Genomic DNA, 22333 nt, shown 5'->3' on the forward strand with positions numbered 1-22333 from the left:
TAGCTGATGAGTTAGGCCAACCTAATCCTAAAGCACTTGAACTACGGTTCTGTGCTACATTGGTGGTTCAAATGTATTTAAAAACATAAACTGATTTTCACTTCCATTACTGATATATGGTTCTTTTAATTTTAGAATGTAATTGTTCACCACGTAACCGATTGGCGGTTCTCGTGATTTTAAAGTTGCATAACCGACACGCAAACAGAACAACGGTTCTCGTGAAATACTGTGCCATGTAACCCCCGAACATAGACCTCAGGGCTAGTTCTGGGTCAGCAGAAAATTTCGCCAAATTATCTACTAAACTTGAAAAATGGCAGAAACGTAGATATTTTCTAACAAAATATCAATTATTTCATAAAATTATTTCACCAAATTAAAATACAATTCGCCAATTGTCTTTGAAATTGGCAAATTTGGCGAGTGCCAGAGCCAGGACTTCTAGGCTTTTTTAAAAATCCACTAGCCATGGGATCAGTGATTTTGAAAATGTACTAGCCATGATTAAAAATTAACTAGCCCTACATTACTTTAAGTTAATACAATTTTACTAAATAATAATAATAATCAGATCTGTTATATTAAAGAGAGAGAAAGAGCTTACACTAACATTGAGGGTTGGGGTTGGGTCAGGATATTTACATTTACAAAATAAAACAACTGCAACATTAGACTAAAAAAAATTTCACAAGCCATCGGGCATGGCAATAGTAGTTATTTACTAGCCCAACATTGAATATCACTAGCCATGGGAGTAGGGCTACCATAATCTAGAAGCCCTGTCAGGCATGGTAATAGTAGTTATTTACTAGCCCAACATTGAATATCACAAGCCATGGGAGTGGGGCTACCATAATCTAGAAGCCCTGCATTGGAGTCCCTAGTGCTGGAGCAAAATCTCAAATTCAGGCAAACATTTATAGAGATATTTGGACAAAATGTAATAACCTGATACCTGCAAACTTAGCTGTAATCGATGTAAAAATGTTAATCCTATATAGCTGTTTGGTACTAATGCATATATGAATAAATGTTGTTGACATATCACTACTGAACATTTCATTTCATTTCAATTTATTTTCATACTTATATCCAATTACGGTTGAAGCACGCTGATATCCAGATTCTGGCATTTTTGTTTAATTCTGGCAAAAAAACGGTCTACCCCGCTTCAAAAATCGAAGCCTATATGCTTATGAACTTGCACCAGGTGTGGAACAAAAAGTGTTAAACACAGGTCAAACATCAAAGAGAATGTCCTGCATTTGTTGCCATAGTAACAGTTAAAAAGTTTGTTTTGTTTGGCCACACCATTAGCATACATTGATTTATTAATCATCAGTTACTGATCAAAATCAAACATTAAGTCATTCTGACAGAAAGAAAGAAAGAAATGTTTTATTTAACGACGCACTCAACACATTTTATTTACGGTTATATGGCGTCAGACATATGGTTAAGGACCACACAGATATTGAGAGGGAACCCGCTGTCGCCACTACATGGGCTACTCTTCCGATTAGCAGCAAGGGATCTTTTATTTGCGCTTCCCACAGGCAGGATAGCACAAACCATGGCCTTTGTTGAACCAGTTATGGATCACTGGTCGGTGCAAGTGGTTTACACCTACCCATTGAGCCTTGCGGAGAACTCACTCAGGGTTTGGAGTCAATATCTGGATTAAAAATCCCATGCCTCGACTGGGATCCGAACCCAGTACCTACCAGCCTGTAGACAGATGGCCTACCACGACACCACCGAGGCCGGTCTAAATAATTCTGACAGTGTCTTTGAGTGGAAACTGGATACATATTTCCATTAGTAGCAAAGGGTCTTTTATATGCACCATCCCACAGACAGGATAGCACATACATGTATATTAATATTAGGTTTGACAAATCTACTAGCACTTGGTCTCGGCTAGTGAATTTCTTGTCTAGGCTAGTGAAAATTATCAACTATATTACTATAAAACATCAGTCACTAGCCAAAGCATCTGTGAGGGCTAGTGACTTTCTGAAACATTTGTCGAACACTGGTGTTTTTCTTATAAATACAATGTATTGGCAATTTTCACTGCATGTACTAGAATGTTAAAAATGCAAGTCAGCTGTGACACCATAATTTTTTTTTAAAGTGTGAGTCAGTGGAAGTAAATTATGAGTCAACACGAGAAGGTACATGTATATATAAAAATTATTATACGAGCTTGTGTGTCGTACTGATTTCACGTAACGCGTGTCAGGATTCTTGTATTGCACGAGTCAGAGTGAGGGTAATACATGAATCCTGACACGAGTTTCATAACATCAGTACAATTCACACGTGAGTGTAATAATTTCTTTATTATCTACATTATCCATAATATTATTTTTTATAGGCTAACAAGGACAGTGTAGAAATATTTCAAACGTACCCAGAAGGAGATGATGAAATAATGTTATTTTGGTAAGAGATATTACACAGAGCTATGACTGGAAAGCCACATTATGTTATGATATCATTATGTTATGATATCATTCATTGGTCACGTGAAATCATTATGACACACGTGGGTCATACTGGTTATATTTCCCTGAATATCTTGAACTATGTGGATAATAAATATAGGATATTAAACAAGCTTCCATTTTATATTTCATATGAGAGTTTGGAGTGTTTCATACATATACAGAACTTCACATATGTTGTTTTCACTTCCTATTTATTGCACAAGTTTATTTTGTGCAAGAATATATACCACAAGACCACGTAGCGGTCGAGTGGTATGTTCTTTCGCAAAATAAACGAGTGCAATAAATAGGAAGCGAAAATAACGTATGTGAAGTTCTGTATTTATTATATACCTTCTTTTATGTTTTACAAAAATGGTTTCTTATACAACACTTTGTTAAATCTATGATCAAAACTCCTTCCATGGATTTGCTTAACATTAATAATCATACACTGCAGCAGCTTTGTGTAATGTTTCAAATACGATGTGATGTAATTTGTAAATCCTATATGACGTCAGTAAATAAAAGGCACTAACTGCAGTAAAAATAAAAAGGGAATTCCCCATTTAAAAGATTCGGTCCAGATTGCACATATGTGTAATACAAAATAAATTTATTACACAGTTTGAAAATGTCTTTATCACTATAGTAAGATTGAATAGTATGTAATAAATTACCGTAATGCACGACTACAGTTAGATTTATCATCCACTGAACACAATAATTATAGAATATTAAACAAGCTTCCAGTTCATATCATGTTTATGTTCCAAATGAAATAATTTTCAATTGTTACAAGCTTTAGCACTCGAGTGACAATGAAAATTATTTCAAGAGGGACATAAACATGATACAACATGAAAGCTCATTTAATATTCTATTTATTACCCATAATCAACCTTAATTTATATCACTCAGCTTGTTTGGCTGACGTTCCTGTAGTGCACCAATCGATGATGCTATGATGTGATGTTGAAGTCTTATATCTCTCATGGCGTTCTAGTGGGACGTATCACTTGATATGTACCAGTGGCATAGGAAGGTGCCAAAAAGATGGGGGGGGGGGGGGGCACACTTTTATATTTACACACTTTTACACTATTATAAAGCAAATATAAAGCAAAATATCTGAAAAGGGGGGGGGAACATGATGCCCTTTCCCACCACCACTGCTTCCTATGCCAGTACCAAGATATTTTTAACCATATGGGTAATAAAAGTTCTTACGTCCTGCGTTCTCCTAGAGGCATCCCTCTCGTCTGGTGGACGTAGACCGTGGACGGTGTCTGTGGCTTCTCCATGTCTTGTCTGTACTGTGGGACTGGGTAACTCTCCGGTGGGTTCACTGAAAACAACAAAATATACATGAACACACGAGTTATTACATCAGCTGGCCTTAACTCTCACAGTCCTTGGTTTTTGAAAATTATAGGTGAGTGGAAAATCGCACACCTCTCCAAAATAAATAAAATAGGCAGTGTAGATCCGATTGGATTTTGACTGGTACGTCTACAAAATTGTCTATTAAACCAGTATTTCCTGATTTGTTCAACAAAAAGAAATACCAGTTTAACGACTGCATGTAAGCAACTGCCATGTTTTAAATTTTTATTGTTTTAATAAAAGGACCTTCCTATCAGCTAAATGAGCTATGAAAACTGTTGATTTTTGTAAACAGTGGAAATAAATATACCCATCTATTTTACATGCACCGTTTGTTGAGTGTAACATGCGCTGTTTTTCACACTCGTCAGAATGAAGGAAGGAAATGTTTTATTTAACGACGCACTCAACACATTTTATTTACGGTTGTATGGTGTCAGACATATGGTTAAGGACCACACATATATTGAAGGAGGAAACCCACTGTCGCCACTTCATGGGCTACTCTTTTCGATTGGCAGCAAGGGATCTTTTATATGTACCATCCCATAGACAGGATAGCACATACCACGACCTATGATGTACCAGTCATGGTGCATTGGATGGAACGAAAAAAACCCAAGAATTCTGTGGAATTAATTATCTCAACTACCACTAACCTTTTCAGTGCATAGGGTCATAGCTAGGATTTGTTTTAGTTAGGGGTGAAGGGCAGATGAATTTTTGGAACAAATGAGACTGCTGGGAAATTTTGAATCTAGAGGCTCCAAAATACATGTACCATTTTGCAGCCATTTCAGTTACAAAGTTAAAGTTTATTTGTTTAACGACACCACTAGAGAACATTGATTAATTAATCAGCGGCTATTGGATGTCCAGGGACGTTACATACTTAAAACCTTCAAATCAATAAGAAGTAAAAATTCGGGGGGGGGGGGGGGGGGGGGAGGGGGGGGCAACTGCCTGCTAGCTATGGTCATGGTGCATCATGATGAACATCCATATGTGCAACTATAAACCAAGTTTCACTGATCTATGGCTTACAGTTTGTGAGATAAAGTTAAAGTTTGTTTTGTTTAATGACACCACTATAGGGCACATTCATTTATTCATCATCGGCTATTGAATGTCAAACATTTGGTAATTTTTATATATAGTCTTAAAGAGGAAAACGGATATTTGTTTTTCCATTAGTAGCAAGGGATCTTTTATATGCACCATCACACAGACAGGATAGCACACACACCACAGCCTTTGATATACCAGTCATGGTGCACTGGCTGGAATGAGAAATATGGGCCCACCAATGTGGACTGATCTTAGACCAACTGCACATCAAGCGAACGCTTTACCACAGGGCTAAGTACCACTCCCATTTGCCAGGGAATGTCATATCTCATGAAATCACTTTATGTTGGTACTTTGTCACAATGAGAGTTAATAATTTAAATTTCCATTACATTCATCACAATTTAACATCATCCAATTGGTGCAGCCATAGCAATGCAAGTTTGTTAATTAATTGCTCGAAGAATGTAATCATGCAGAGAATGTCATATCTCATTACATCACTTTATATTGGTAATTTGTCTCATTGAGCGTTATTGTTTAGAATAATAATAATAAGAAGAAGAATAAAGTACATGTAAAAAACTTTTAGTGTCATTAACTGTTAGTAAGTTTGTTTCAGATTTAATTATAACAAGGATTGTCTGTTATTTCTTTTATGTTCAACTGGGTATGAATAAAAAAAAAAACATCTGCAAACTTATATGTAAACAGCTTTGCCGATTCACACAGTTGGCAAATGATTTTTTTTTTCATGCCCTAACGAATGTAACAGAAATAACAGGCAATCTTTAAATAGCTTATTAACATTAGTAAGAACGAAACATGAATAAATCTACATGGTTTCTTTAATTCAAGCCATATGGCTATTTAATTAAAGGTGATACCCCATGTAGGTAACCTGTAACCTATCAGTTTTAATAACACTACACATAAAAGAAATAACAGACAATCTTTAAATAACTTAGTAACATTAGTAAGAATAACACATGAATAAATCTAGTTTCTTTAATTCAGATCATACCTCTTTAATTAAAGGTGATACCCCATGCAGGTAACCTATATCCTGTCAGTTTTAATAACACTACACATAAAAGAAATAACAGACAATCTTTAAATAACTTGGTAACATTAGTAAGAATGAAACACGAATGAATCTACACAGTTTCTTTAATTCAAACCATGGCTCTTTAATTAAAGGTGATACCCCATGCAGGTAACCTGTAACCTATCAGCTTTAAAAGAAATAACAGACAATCCTTAAGTAACTTAGTAACATCAGTAAGAATGAAAGACGTATTAATCTACACGGTTTCTTTAATTCAGGTCATACCTCTTTCATTAAAGGTGTGACCCCATGCAGGTAACCTGTAACCTATCAGCTTTAATAACACTACACATACACATACAAGAAATATTACATTCTGTCCCAGCCTTTGTTAATTGACTCCGTATCTAATCCCAGTAAAGCTGTAATTCATAACGGATACACGTATTTATGCATTACTTGCCTCACCTGTCAAATTCAATGTCACCAGGTAGGGCTGTGCGAAGGTAACAATAACACAAGTCATTGGAATAAGAGAATACACAGAATTCAATATACTCACACTTAAACGACGGAGTGTATCTCATGTATGGGATACAGTGTTTGTTATTTTTCACCACGGAGCTCATTTATTTGAATGTGACGCTGAATAGATTGGTGTTGAATTATCTTTTGTGTTGAATGCGAAATATACAGTTTCATAATAATATTAAAAATGTAAAGTGAGATATGATTATAACTCATTGATAAGCACGGAATAATGTACTACTTGCCCTTCACACATTTCTGATTGGAATTTTTATGAAATTTAAATATTTTATCTCAACAGAATATTTTAAACAGAAACTCTCCTAATATATTAATACAGCTTCAAGATGCTACAAGCTTTTGACTGTAAATATTTACAGTACATTTAAATTACTGAAATATGTATCTGTATAATACAATTAACTGAAAAAGACTCATAACTGCAAAAATATATATATGACGAGTTCAGGCGCAAAACCGACAAATGCCATTTTATCCAAAAACTGACTTCTACTATCATTAGTCAGTTCAACGCATTATGTTGTGATTTTCATATTCGTTTTTAAAAATTATGTTATTTATTTACTCTACTTATTTCAACTTAAAATCACCCAATGTGGACTTAGTATGTTTTACTTAGAAAGCTAAAATCACCCATTGTGGACTTAATATGTTTTACTTAGAAAGCATACACATGTAACAAAAAACCCTCTTTTGGCAAAAATTACTAAAATGGATTTATTGGGTTTTGCATCTAACTCTTCATATATATATATATATATATATATATATATATATATATATATATATATATATATATATATATACACACACACACACACACATGTATATTACATACCTATTCAATCTTACTATAGTGATAAAGACATTTTGAAACCGTGTGATAAATTTATTTTGTTTTGCACATACATGTATGTGCAATCTGGACTGGAACTTTTAAATGGGGAATTCCCTTTTTCTTTTTACTGCAGTTAGCACCTTTTATTTACTGACGTCATATGAGATTTACAAACGATGTCACATCGTATTTGAAACATTACACAAGGCTGCTGCAGAGCATGATTCTTAACATTAAGTAAATCCATGAAAGGAGTTTTGATCATAGATTTAACAAAGTGGTTATGACGTTAAATTAAAAACCGTTTCTGTAAAACATAAAAGAAGGTATGTAATAAATACAGAACTTCACATACATTGTATAAATATATAAAGATACCCATATTTATAGTTTACTGAAATGTTTCTGTGTATAATACAAAGATTAATCATAAAGAGCTAAAAAAATAAATAATAATAAAAATATATTATAAATATTATATATCCATATATATATAACTGGATGGATATATAAACAAAGGCATGTTTAGTTTAGTGAAATATTTGTACAATACAGTTAACTGAAAAAAAAGAATCAAGATGAAAACCTTAAAAATATACATGTAATAAAATAAAATTGAAAGAATATATAAACACACCCATATTTATGAATACATATAAAAAAATTCTATATCTATCAACCGGCCTCAGTGGCGTCGTGGCAGGCCATCGGTCTACAGGCTGGTAGGTACTGGGTTCGGATCCCAGTCGAGACATGGGATTTTTAATCGAGATACCGACTCCAAACCCTGAGTGAGTGCACCGCAAGGCTCAATGGGTAGGTGTAAACCACTTGCACTGACCAGTGATCCATAACTGGTTCAACAAAGGCCATGGTTTGTGCTATCCTGCCTGTGGGAAGCGCAAATAAAAGATCCCTTGCTGCCTGTCATAAAAAGAGTAGCCTATGTGGCGACAGCGGGTTTCCTCTAAAAACAGTGTCAGAATGACCATATGTTTGACGTCCAATAGCCGATGATAAGATAAAAAATCAATGTGCTCTAGCGGCGTCGTTAAATAAAACAAACTTTACTTTATATCTATCAGGTTTGTAAAATGAAATGTTTGCATATAAGGTGATGGGTGGGTGGGGGGGGGGGGTTAATCTATATGCAGATTAATTTATCTTCAATAAAAAAAAAACTTCCTTCTCTATTTCAACATAAAAAAAGACTGCTTTTGTAATGGACTTGTCAAACTTCATCTATATAGATTATCAAATGTCTGACATCCAATTGCCAATGATTAAAAACTCAATGTGCTCTAGTGGTGTTGTTAAACTTTAACTTTAACTTTCATCTGTAGGGTGTTCCATCTCCATGGAACTTCATTCCTATTAAGAAAACAGATCAAAACAAACACTGCAGAGTCCTGTATAAACATTTGTTAATATATATATATATATATAAATATAAGCCCACAAGTGGTTATTAGTGACTAGTTAAGGCATTCATTGTACACTGAACAGCAAGGCTATTGACCGTGTATTTACTAAGCCTAGTTACTAAGCCAAAACAGTACACATCTATGGTATTAAAACTACAAAGTATAGCAACCAGTAAAACTAAACTTAATTACCATATAAAAGTGAGAGTGGAAAAATCAGTAAATATAATGTATTCATAATAATTCCATAATCATACATTTTAAGAATGAACTACGGTATAGCATTGGCATCCATGTAGCCAGGATTTTATATTGGGGGATGAGTGGATGGGTGTGTGGGGGAGGGGGACACTGACATTGGGGCCAACCACACTGTCTAGGTGTTGTATTATGGGGTGACATGAAAATATAAAAGATGCTGATGGGGAAAAGGTGCGATTTGGAGAACAATGCATGGCCCTCAAGGAACTTTCTCTGAATATATATATATACTCTTCAAAAGAAGAAACGCAAAACCACATTGTCGTAACATTTGGAGAATTGATTTAATTATTGAATGGTGAGTCCGATAATTACCAAATGTTGCAGGATTGTTCACAATTCACTCTAGTCCATTGTGAGTAAGTGATAGGACACACCACCAAGGTCAAGGTCATCTGGAGTCAATACCGGGTGTGGCCTCCGCGTGTGTTGACAACTGCCTGGCACCGCCTGCCCATTGAAGCAACCAGAGTACGGATGACGTCCCGGGGGATGGTGGCCCACTCGGCCTGCAAGGCTGCTGCCAGCTCGGGCAGGGTCTGGGGCTGTGGTTGTCGCTGTCGGAGGCGTCGGTCCAACTCGTCCCATAAATGCTCAATTGGGTTTAAATCCGGTGATATCGATGGCCAAGGAAGGACATTAATGTTGTTGTTCTGTAGGAAAGCCGTTGTGAGACGTGCTGTGTGAGGCCTGGCGTTGTCATGTTGGAACACTGCGTTGGCGTTGGCCATAACTGGAACGATGTGTGGCCGGAGGATCTGGTCAATGTAGCCCTGTGCATTCAGGTTGCCCTGCACGTGGACCAGGTCAGTTCTGCCAGTGTGTGAGATGGCTGCCCACACCATGACACTACCCCCGCCGAATCTGTCCACTTCCTGCACGCAGTTTGCCGCATAACGTTCACCACGACGCCTATACACGCGACATCTTCCATCATGACGTCGGAGCAGAAATCGGGACTCGTCACTGAACCACACCGGTCTCCATCGCAGTTGAGGCCATTGTCGATGAATCTGGCACCACTGCAGTCGGAGTCGACGGTGTTGTGGTGTTAAGATGACACCTCGAACTGGACGTCTGGCACGAATTCCTACCTCACGTAGGCGGTTCCGACGGTCTGGTCTGGTCGGATATCCTGCGCAAACCTGGTATTGCTGCGGCTCTGGAGGTGGCAGTAGTCAATCGTTCCCGAAGGTGGCGTACCCGGATGTAGCGGTCCTGCCCGGGGGTAGTGACCCGTGGTCGACCGGATCTAGGGAGGTCACGTGTTGATCCATGTTGCTGGTAACGGTCCCACAGTCTGGAGATGGTGCTTGAGGACACATGGAATACCCTGGCAACGGCCGTTCTGGATTCGCCTGCGTCTAGTTGGCCGATGGAATTGTTTCTCTGCGGTTCACTGAGACGTGGCATGTCCTGGATTGTCAACTGTCGGCCAGATACAGAGGCCAGGCAAGCGAACACCCTGCACTTTTATACTGTCGGTGTTCATGTTGCACGTGCAGACAACGCACGTGCAGTGGTGACATGGTTTGCACGTGGCTGCGTTTTTGCGAATATTCACATTTTGGAACTTTATTGTACAGTAGCTGCGTTTTATCGAATGTAACCGTGGGAATGTGTTTGGGACATGCAATGACCTTATATTCACAAAGCATGAACCGGTAGGAAACATAAAATCGGAGTTATAACCCATTTGTACTCTTTTGCGTTTCTTTTTTGGAAGAGTATATATATATGCCAGTGAAACTATAAGAGTTTGCAGTTCAAATTTACAATATATCAAACCATAGTCCATCCCACTGGGAATGCCTTTTTCATACTATGGAATATACTACAAATTATTTATTTCTGAGCTGTTTGTTTACTAAATTGCACACAAAAATAGTATTTTTTGGTTATTTCCAAAACACTTTTACTTTTCTTCTTACGTCAAACAAAACTGAAATTATTTACCAGAAACATTTTTATACGAGGATGGGACGGACTATAGTCTTCTGGGTAAATGGTCAATATGGATTTAGCCAAATGATTTAATATGAAGGATATATTTGAAAACCAAGGGTATTAAATATTAAATAGTTTATCCATCTGTATTAAATTGTCACTGCACATATATGAAAATCACAATACAGTAGATTTACATTAAACACATTCAGGGCTACATTTATATAAAGCCTGTTTTTCCTAAATACACGGCTAACCCTGGGTTAGTCTAATATTTTTCTTTTAATTATTTTATTATTGCACAAATACAAAATAAACTTCAGATTTCATTATGTATGGATATCTTTGGTTGTCCCAAATAAAGTTTCCGCATTACGTCTTCAATTACTATTTGTATTGATTGAATCCTTGGTTTTGAGAATTTCTGTTAACAACTGGTTATATATAAGTTAACAATGTTTGAACAACTGACCCGAGGTGTTTAAGAATTGTAAACATAATGGGCCAATTAAATTTACAAAGCCTGTTTATGTCTTACACGTGTGTAACTACATTCATTTACAATCAGGGCTTCTAGATTATGGTAGCCCCAGTCCCATGGCTAGTGATATTCAATGTTGGGCTAGTAAATAACTACTGTTGCCGTGCCCGACGGCTAGTGAAAACAGCAAAGATCAAATATTGCAGCTAAGTCAATTTTGTAAATATGAATATTCTGCCTCCATTCCAAGCCCCCAATGTTAGTGTTTTTAAGCTCTATCTCCCTCTTTCGGTGACATAGTTGATTATTACTATTATTTAGTAAAATTGTATGAACTTATAGTAAAGTAGGGCTAGTGAATTTTTAATCGTGGCTAGTAAATGTTTTAAATCACTGATCCCGTGGCTAGTGGATTTTATAAAAATTCTAGAAGCCCAGACAATGCTTAAACACCTGCGTTTAAGAAAAACAGGTTTTGTAAATCCGACCCAGTATATAGTTATATGTGTCTAAGACAAATCAGGTTCCTATACTATCAACACATATGACAGTTGGACAACTGGGAGTTAGGTAGAGTTGTAACTAGTGCTAGACTAGCAACAAATATTAGGACCAGATTTTTACAGGTTTTGTAATTCCGACCCAGTATGTAGTCATATGTGTCTGAGACAAATCAGGTTCCTATACTATCAACACATATGACAGTTGGACAACTGGGAGTTAGGTAGAGTTGTAACTAGTGCTAGACTAGCAACAAATATTAGGACCAGAATTTTACAGGTTTTGTAAATCCGACCCAGTATGTAGTCATATGTGTCTAAGACAAATCAGGTTCCTATACTATCAACACATATGACAGTTGGACAACTGGGAGTTAGGTAGAGTTGTAACTAGTGCTAGACTAGCAACAAATATTAGGACCAGATTTTTACAGGTTTTGTAATTCCAACCCATTTTTTATATGTAGTCATATGTGTCTGAGACAAATCAGGTTCCTATACTATCAACACATATGACAGTTGGACAACTGGAAGTTAGGTAGAGTTGTAACTAGTGCTAGACTAGCAACAAATATTAGGACCAGATTTTTACAGGTTTTGTAATTCCAACCCAGTATGTAGTCATATGTGTCTGAGACAAATCAGGTTCCTATACTATCAACACAAATATTGCAATATTTATAAGTAGTTTTTCATGGGTCGATTATATGACAGTTGGACAACTGGGAGTTAGGTAGAGTTGTAACTAGTGCTAGACTAGCAACAAATATTAGGACCAGATTTTTACAGGTTTTGTAAATCCGACCCAGTATGTAGTCATATGTGTCTAAGACAAATCAGGTTCCTATACTATCAACACATATGACAGTTGGACAACTGGGAGTTAGGTAGAGTTGTAACTAGTGCTAGACTAGCAACAAATATTAGGACCAGATTTTTACAGGTTTTGTAAATCCGACCCAGTATGTAGTCATATGTGTCTAAGACAAATCAGGTTCCTATACTATCAACACATATGACAGTTGGACAACTGGGAGTTAGGTAGAGTTGTAACTAGTGCTAGACTAGCAACAAATATTAGGACCAGATTTTTACAGGTTTTGTAAATCCAGCCAAATATGTAGTCATATGTGTCTAAGACAAATCAGGTTCCTATACTATCAACACATATGACAGTTGGACAACTGGGAGTTAGGTAGAGTTGTAACTAGTGCTAGACTAGCAACAAATATTAGGACCAGATTTTTACAGGTTTTGTAAATCCAGCCAAATATGTAGTCATATGTGTCTAAGACAAATCAGGTTCCTATACTATCAACACATATGACAGTTGGACAACTGGAAGTTAGGTAGAGTTGTAACTAGTGCTAGACTAGCAACAAATATTAGGACCAGATTTTTACAGGTTTTGTAAATCCAGCCAAATATGTAGTCATATGTGTCTAAGACAAATCAGGTTCCTATACTATCAACACATATGACAGTTGGACAACTGGAAGTTAGGTAGAGTTGTAACTAGTGCTAGACTAGCAACAAATATTAGGACCAGATTTTTACAGGTTTTGTAAATCCAGCCAAATATGTAGTCATATGTGTCTAAGACAAATCAGGTTCCTATACTATCAACACATATGACAGTTGGACAACTGGAAGTTAGGTAGAGTTGTAACTAGTGCTAGACTAGCAACAAATATTAGGACCAGATTTTTACAAGTTTTGTAAATCCAGCCAAATATGTAGTCATATGTGTCTAAGACAAATCAGGTTCCTATACTATCAACACATATGACAGTTGGACAACTGGGAGTTAGGTAGAGTTGTAACTAGTGCTAGACTAGCAACAAATATTAGGACCAGATTTTTACAGGTTTTGTAAATCCAGCCAAATATGTAGTCATATGTGTCTAAGACAAATCAGGTTCCTATACTATCAACACATATGACAGATGGACAACTGGGAGTTAGGTAGAGTTGTAACTAGTGCTAGACTAGCAACAAATATTAGGACCAGATTTTTACAGGTTTTGTAAATCCAGCCAAATATGTAGTCATATGTGTCTAAGACAAATCAGGTTCCTATACTATCAACACATATGACAGTTGGACAACTGGGAGTTAGGTAGAGTTGTAACTAGTGCTAGACTAGCAACAAATATTAGGACCAGATTTTTACAGGTTTTGTAAATCCAGCCAAATATGTAGTCATATGTGTCTAAGACAAATCAGGTTCCTATACTATCAACACATATGACAGTTGGACAACTGGAAGTTAGGTAGAGTTGTAACTAGTGCTAGACTAGCAACAAATATTAGGACCAGATTTTTACAGGTTTTGTAAATCCAGCCAAATATGTAGTCATATGTGTCTAAGACAAATCAGGTTCCTATACTATCAACACATATGACAGTTGGACAACTGGGAGTTAGGTAGAGTTGTAACTAGTGCTAGACTAGCAACAAATATTAGGACCAGATTTTTACAGGTTTTGTAAATCCAGCCAAATATGTAGTCATATGTGACTAAGACAAATCAGGTTCCTATACTATCAACACATATGACAGTTGGACAACTGGGAGTTAGGTAGAGTTGTAACTAGTGCTAGACTAGCAACAAATATTATGACCAGATTTTTACAGGTTTTGTAAATCCAGCCAAATATGTAGTTATATGTGTGTAAGACAAATCAGGTTCCAATACTATCAACACATATGACAGTTGGACAACTGGGAGTTAGGTAGAGTTGTAACTAGTGCTAGACTAGCAACAAATATTAGGACCAGATTTTTACAGGTTTTGTAAATCCGACCCAGTATATAGTTATATGTGTCTAAGACAAAACAGGCTCCAATACTATCAACACATATGACAGTTTGACAACTGGGAGTTAGGTAGAGTTGTAACTAGTGCTAGACTAGCAACAGATATTAGGACCAGATTTTTACAGGTTTTGTAAATCTGACCCAGTATGTAGTTATATGTGTCTGAGACAAAACAGGTTCCAATACTATCAACACATATGACAGTTGGACAATTGAAAGTTAGGTAGAGTTGTAACTAGTGCTAGACTAGCAACAAATATTAGGACCAGATTTTTACAGGTTTTGTAAATCCAGCCAAATATGTAGTCATATGTGTCTAAGACAAATCAGGTTCCTATACTATCAACACATATGACAGTTGGACAACTGGAAGTTAGGTAGAGTTGTAACTAGTGCTAGACTAGCAACAAATATTAGGACCAGATTTAGTTTTTTTAATCAGCTAAAACTACTGTTGTATAGGAGTTGTACATGACTGCAATTGAGTTGTATGAAGGAAGGAAGGAAATGTTTTATTTAACGACGTACTCAACACATTTTATTTACAGTTATATGGCGTCAGACATATGGTTAAGTACATCACAGATATTGAGAGAGGAAACCTGCTGTCGCCACTTCATGAGCTACTCTTTTTGATTAGCAGCAAGGGATCTTTTATATGCACTATCCCACAGACAGGATAGTACATACCATGGCCTTTGTTACACCAGTTGTGGAGCACTGGCTGGAACGAGAAATAGCCCAATGGGTCCATCAATGGGGATCGATCCTAGACCGACCGCGCATCAAGTGAATGCTTTACCACTGGCCCCTTTCATTAATAGAGAATTATTCATAAGAATAACATATTTAAAAGAATAACTTTATAAAACTACCGCTTGATTACTATTTAACAACTTCTAACATACAACAGAACATATTAATCAGTTCTTTTGATAATCTCGAATAACTTAATTAATTCAAAAGAAGTTGGGAGTCATATTCAGGTGGGTCTATATTCTAAACAACTGGTCATTATAATTTCTGCTATTTGGAAATTCTTTCTAAATATTGATAGCACGTTGTCCACACAAGTAAAATGTAGTGTATATACTGACTGAATGTGACCAGTGGAGGGTGGACTGTTTGAGAATACAGAAATCTATAGGCATGGCTGGTGTTGTTCGAAGGTTATAGCAGTTTAACAGATTCTCCCATGCAGAGATGACAGCCATTGTTAAAGCTGTTGACCCGTATTATATACTGTGCAACAAAAGAAATGCACATATATTTAAAAGCATTCAGTTTTTTCCTGTAAGTTAAAATTTACTTTTTAAAAATATATTTAAGGATTGTCTGTTATTTTGTTTATGTTCATCAGGGTTTACGGATGATTTTTTTTATATATACCCAGATGAATGTAAAAAAATAACAGACAATACTTATAATTAAATTTGAAACATACTTACTAATAATAAGACTAAAAGGTCATATTTTATTTTGAATTATTTTTGGGGGTTAAAAACAATAACGCTGAATAAGACAAATTACCAATATAAAATGACGTCATCAGATATGACGTTCCCTGACGACGTAATTTTTACATTTATCGAGGATTTGAACAAACTCCCATTGCTATGGCTGGACCAATGGGATGGCGTTATATTCAATTTGAATCGCCTGTAAGTTTTTGTGTATAATAAGTAAAAAAAGAGTATATTGAGAATAATAAAATTATCCTGTCATCAAGTGCCTATGGTAATAAGCAATGTCATAACATCGGCCCTTAATTCTTATTCATAAGAAAATAACAATAATAATATGGATATAAAATAAAGAAATTATTACACACACGTGTGGGTTATACTAATTTTACGAAACTTGTGTCAGCTAGGATTCATGTATAATCATTGCTCTCGCTCGGGCAATACAAAAATCCTAACACTCATTTTTTGTAAAATCAGTACGACACAATAGCTCGTATAATAATTTTTAATTACACTTTGTTACAAGTAAAATCCACATTACTTACATGTGCATGGTTACAACGTTTTAATTACATAAATCAATGGTGTTTCTGTATGGTTGTTGTTCTCTAGTAATTAAAAATTAATTTTATTCAAACAAAGATAAATGTCTCGTAAACTAGGGTCATCATGCAGTTTGAAATACAGTGAAACTTCTCAAGACCGGACCCTTGGTAAACGGGAATTCCCTCAAAACCGGACATTTTTCATGGTCCCTTTTTAAATATCTGTGCAGAAGAGAACCTCTCTAAACAGGATACCTCTTAAAACTAGATTTTTTACTTGGTCCCAAGGGTGTCCGGTTTAGAGGGGTTTCACTGTAGTTAATCTCAAGATTTAACATGTTTGTCAGGTCTGTATATTATCCCACACACGGACTCACAAGACCTACTTATTGCATGCAACAGTAGATCTCGACTTAAATAAACAAATATACATCAGGGGAATGATTTAATTTCATTTCAACTTATTTTTGCACTTATAACCAACTAAGGTTCAAGTACACTGTCCTGGACACACACCTCAGCTATCTGGACTGTCTGTCCAGGACAGCGGGTTAGTTGTTAGTGGTTAGTGAGAGAGAAGAGGGTGTAGTGGCCTTACACCTAGCCACTGAAGGACATGGTTTATTTAGCGACGCACTCAACACATCTTATTTATGGTTATATGGCGTCGGACTTATGGTTAAGGATCACACAGATATTGAGAGAGGAAACGCTGTCGCCACTTCATGGGCTACTTTTTTCAATTTTATATGCACCATCCCATAGACAGGATAGCACATACCATGGCCTTTAATGTACCAGTCGTGGTGCACTGGCTGGAGTGAGATATAGCCCAATGGGCCCACTGACGGGGATCGATCCCAGACCAACCGTGCATCAAGCAAGTGCCTTACCACTGGGCTACGTCCCACCCCCACCTACCCATTGAGTCATTAAAACTCGCTCTGGGTGGGAGTCGGTACTGGGCTGTGAACCCTGTACCTACCAGCCTTATGTCCGATGTCTTAACCACAAACAACACCAGCTCTGCAAATAGCTATAATTAAAAATGTGCTGAGGTTTCGTTAATCAAACATTCCTTTCCTTTTTTTTAGCTTATGCTAGGCATTCTATCAACTTCAGCCCTCAGTACTTATATGAAGGTAACTAAACTGTCTTGAAACCATTGTTTGATCTGACTTTTTTTTTCTTTTTTTCTTTTCTTTTTCGAAGTATGGTGGGTCATTTAGACCTAAATGACACAGCACTGTTATCCAAGGTGGCAGTTAGCCAATACCCATGAGGTTATGTCAGCAGGTTGTGGCAACAATCAATGATGTTTGTTAATTCAACCATTGCATAACACAAACTACATACAGTAGTATTACGCGTGTACCAATACCACATATTGAAACACAAAAATCAGTTTACTATTTCCCTTAAAGGCGCAGATCCTAGTTTCAACCCGTAAAAATGGACACTAAGTTTGGTTAAGTTACAAAAATGTAACACATTTGAATAACATTACACAAGAGTGAAACAAGAGTCTGTGAAGTTAAAATGATGAAATGTCATTAAAAATAGATTAAAACTCGACTCCATAACTGTTACTTCTCAGACGCACGTGTGTTTTTAAAAATATGAAAAATGCATTTTGTGGTATTAGAAATACCAGAATGACTTTGGTTGTACTGAAATAGATCATCTAAACAATAAAATATAAGTAATGTTTGATTTCAGTGATCATAAATAGACAATAACTTATGATTTACGAGGAATTACAGATTATTTGTCCCGATTATTTGTTTTTTTCGAAGGTCAAACCAATTTTGAAATAATTTGGCCAAAGATCATTGCAAATGTATTTATTTGCATAATGCTTTAGCTTAAGCTTGTGACTGACAACATTAATTTCCAGAAGGACAGATAATGAGTAATTCCGAGCATCGAGTGGGTTATTGTATTTATTACCAATAGTGTAAATAGTTTAGAAACTTAAACTTTAAACTTCCTACATGACACAAACTATATAATATACATGACGTGAAAGTCTGAGAAAACTGATGACATCACGAAAGAAAAGCAATGACATCAAAAGCTATCTTTAGGCACACAAATCAAATGTCTCATCAACGAGAGACTTGACAGTCGAGGAAACCGATGACGTCACGAAACTAACGTCATGACGTCAGCGGGGAGAGATAGCTTCTATCTTTTCCTAGAAAAGCTATCTTTCCCTAGATAAAGATAGAAAATATATTCACCCACATCTCACTGCCCATATGGGTAATAAACGGCTCTAATAGTGAAAAACATGCTGTAGTGTTTAAAAACTAGGGTCTTTTTCTTTAACAGGACTCTCCTGAGTTGGAAGCTATACACAAGTATTTCAAAATGTTTTTGGCAAAAGATATATTTTTACATTATTAAAACTACAATTTACTTACGTTTGCTTGCTAAGAACATGAATATCTCTACAATCAATGCATTTCTGGGGCCTAATTCACTAAACTCTCGCAACTTTGCGATATCGCAGTGCAATGCTAAAAGACTTGCAAAGAGGATGCTTTGTTGTCTAGCAGAGCCTAAGAGAGCTTTTGAATTAGGCCTCTGCATGGGCCTCCTTCCATGAAACAATCTTAGCCCTAAGATTACCGTAAGCACATAGCTACTCTATGCACTTAAGTTGATCTTAACACTAAGATTGCTTCGTGGAATGGGGTCCTGGTCATCATAATGTTTTGTAGTATCTCGAGTATCAATTTCTGTTTAAAATAATTTTGTACAAATTGATTATTTTTTCCAAAGGTCAAAAAAAAATTGAAATAATTTGGCCAAAGGTCATTGCAAATGTATTTATTTGCATAATGCTTTATATTTAAAACATGTTAAGATAGATAGTGTTTTAAAAAACAGAAAAAAAAGTAGGATATGTTATTATTTGGGAGGGGGGGGGGAGGGAGAAACAGAAGTCTGTCTATAGCTAAGGCCTGAAAAATCAGAATAGTCCTTTTAAATAATAACTGAGTTACTTAAATGTACATGTCAAATAAAGATTCAAAAGGTGAACAATACATATATTTATACTGTAATGTCCGTTGGCAATATAATAATGACTGTTGTTACTTTTATGTATGTTGGCTAATTAAAACAGGTGTCCATCTGTCTATGTTTGTTTACCTGTATATAACAGCAACCTGCCCACTACAACCACTTTTGCCAGGTTCCATGAAAGGCTGTTATATACAGGTGTGACTATATAACAGGGTTTTATTTCTAAAATTTGACTTGACACCCATGGCTTTGAAATTGGGAATTTTAATGTTGTTTTATCAGAAATTGGGAATTTTCAGTTTCATTTCAAAAACACCTTACTAAGCCAAGTTAGAATTAAAAAACTAATGCTATACATTCAGATTGGGAATGTTTTACTCCAAAATTGGGAATAAAAAACGACATAGCCTCTGTAGAATGGTGGGGAATGGTGCCCATTATCGGAGTCTAGAAACATAGGGGATAAAACCCTGTATAATATATCATATATATATATATATGAAACAAAAATCAAAGTAGTCAGTTAATACTTCATTAGTAAAGAATAATATGTATATGAAGAAGAATATGTATATATATAATTAGAATATAATACCTTAAGCAGAAGAAAACTCAATTAATACTCATTAGTGATTTTTTTTTATACAGTCCTCTAGGGTACAACCAATTTGGTCGAATATGCAACCATTTTTGGCATTTGGCAACTCAAACATTTTGTACCATCTATATAAAAAACTAAAAGTATAGGTGCCATCTGGCTCCTAGACAGGAAGGAAGAAAGGAAATGTTTTATTTAACGACGCACTCAACACATTTTATTTACAGTTATATGGCATCGGACATATGTTTAAGGACCACACAGATATTGTGGGAGGACACTCGCTGTTGCCACTTCATGGGCTACTCTTTTTGATTAGCAGCAAGGGATCTATCATATGCACCATTCCATAGACAGGATACCACATACCACGACCTTTGATGTACCAGTCATGGTGCACTGGCTGGAGCGAGAAATAACCCAATGGGCCCACTGACGGCAATCGATCCCAAAGGCTCCTAGACAGAAAAGTTAATGTAGAGGTCTGGTATATCATTTTTAAAATGTCAATATGTCATTAGTGATTGGAAAATGTTTATATAAAAAAATTAAGTATAAATATATATATGTATATATATATATGTTAGGAAAGCGGTATACATGTATATACACACAAAGATCACACGTTATTTGATCCTACCTTGATGGTCATGAAAATCATTGGCAACACTCCGCCTCCCTTGAAACTCAGCTTGAAAACAGGAGCATAATATAAACCATCAAACCCACAACAGTTTGTTCCATGTACATTTCGTATATCAGTATAGAATCGGCTAGCTGTGGTTACCAGAAAATTTCGCCAAATTGTCTATTACACTGTTTTAAAAATTGCTGAAACACAGTTATTTATTAACAAAATATCAATTATTACACGAAATTATTTCGCCAAATTAAAATAAAATTCGCCAGTGGTTTTTAAAATTTGCAGTTGGTGAATTTGGCGAGTGCCAGAGCTAGTACTGAGTATAGATATAACCAAATCTGGATACAAAGGCCACCCACTCTAACTAAAATCACGTCTTTTAGAACGGTTAACGTTTGATTTGTTTGACAACACAACAAGATCACATTAATTATTTAACCATGGACAACTTAGTGTGACATATACATGTAGTCTTTAGAGAAAACCAGATACATTTTTTCCATAATTAGCAGCAAGAGGTGTTTGATGTGCACTTTCCCACAAACAGGACAGCACATATGTCATGTCATGTCATGTCATGTTATAGGGATTAACATGCACATTCAGAAGTATTTGTAGCACACGGCTGTCATGGGCACAGGTGCTGGCCTTGGCCGGCTCCTCCGTCCAGGACAGGAAACTGCACATATGATATATGACCTTTTGATAATACCAGTTGTGGGGCTCTGGTTGGGATGAGAAAACCCAATCAGAGAATGCTTCACAAAATGTCTTGGATTTCACATTCTGTGTCTCACCAACATGTCTTTGATGTTATTTCCATTCCAGCCAATGCAACACAACTGGTATACCAAAGGCCATGGTATGTGCTATTCTGTCTGTGGGATGATGTGTGTAAAAGATCTCTTAATTGCATTTAATGGAAAAATGTAGCCGGTTCCCTCTCTAAGATTATATGTAAACATTACCAAATATATGACATCCAAGTGTCGATGATTAATAAATCAATATGCTCTAGTTGTGTTGCTAAACAAAATAAACTTTGATGTTATTTCCACCACCGATAAATGTCTAGGCAAAACTCTGCTTACTGCATGGTCATTCTTAGCTTAGGTTTTTATTAGTAGACGAAACCAAAACCAGTTTTACGGCATGTCCAAACAATCTATCATTTGTCTCTTCTATCAAAACTAACTAGCAAAACCATGCATGCCAGTATAATTATATAGCC

General features: G+C 36.1%; 1 protein-coding gene across 1 annotated transcript in view; it reads right to left on the bottom strand.

Moving 5' to 3' along the window:
- The window catches only part of LOC121385043, a 142567-nt gene that overhangs the window by 79913 nt on the left and 40321 nt on the right, over window positions 1–22333 (bottom strand). The window contains exons 5-6 of the mRNA XM_041515578.1: window positions 21100–21150; window positions 3726–3843 (exon numbers count right to left, since the gene is read on the bottom strand). Coding sequence (XP_041371512.1) covers window positions 3726–3843; window positions 21100–21150 — 169 coding nt within the window. The remainder of the gene's footprint in view (window positions 1–3725; window positions 3844–21099; window positions 21151–22333) is intronic.

This window comes from Gigantopelta aegis, chromosome 11 (assembly GCF_016097555.1).
Source record: "Gigantopelta aegis isolate Gae_Host chromosome 11, Gae_host_genome, whole genome shotgun sequence".
Classification (NCBI taxonomy): Eukaryota; Metazoa; Mollusca; class Gastropoda; order Neomphalida; family Peltospiridae; genus Gigantopelta; species Gigantopelta aegis.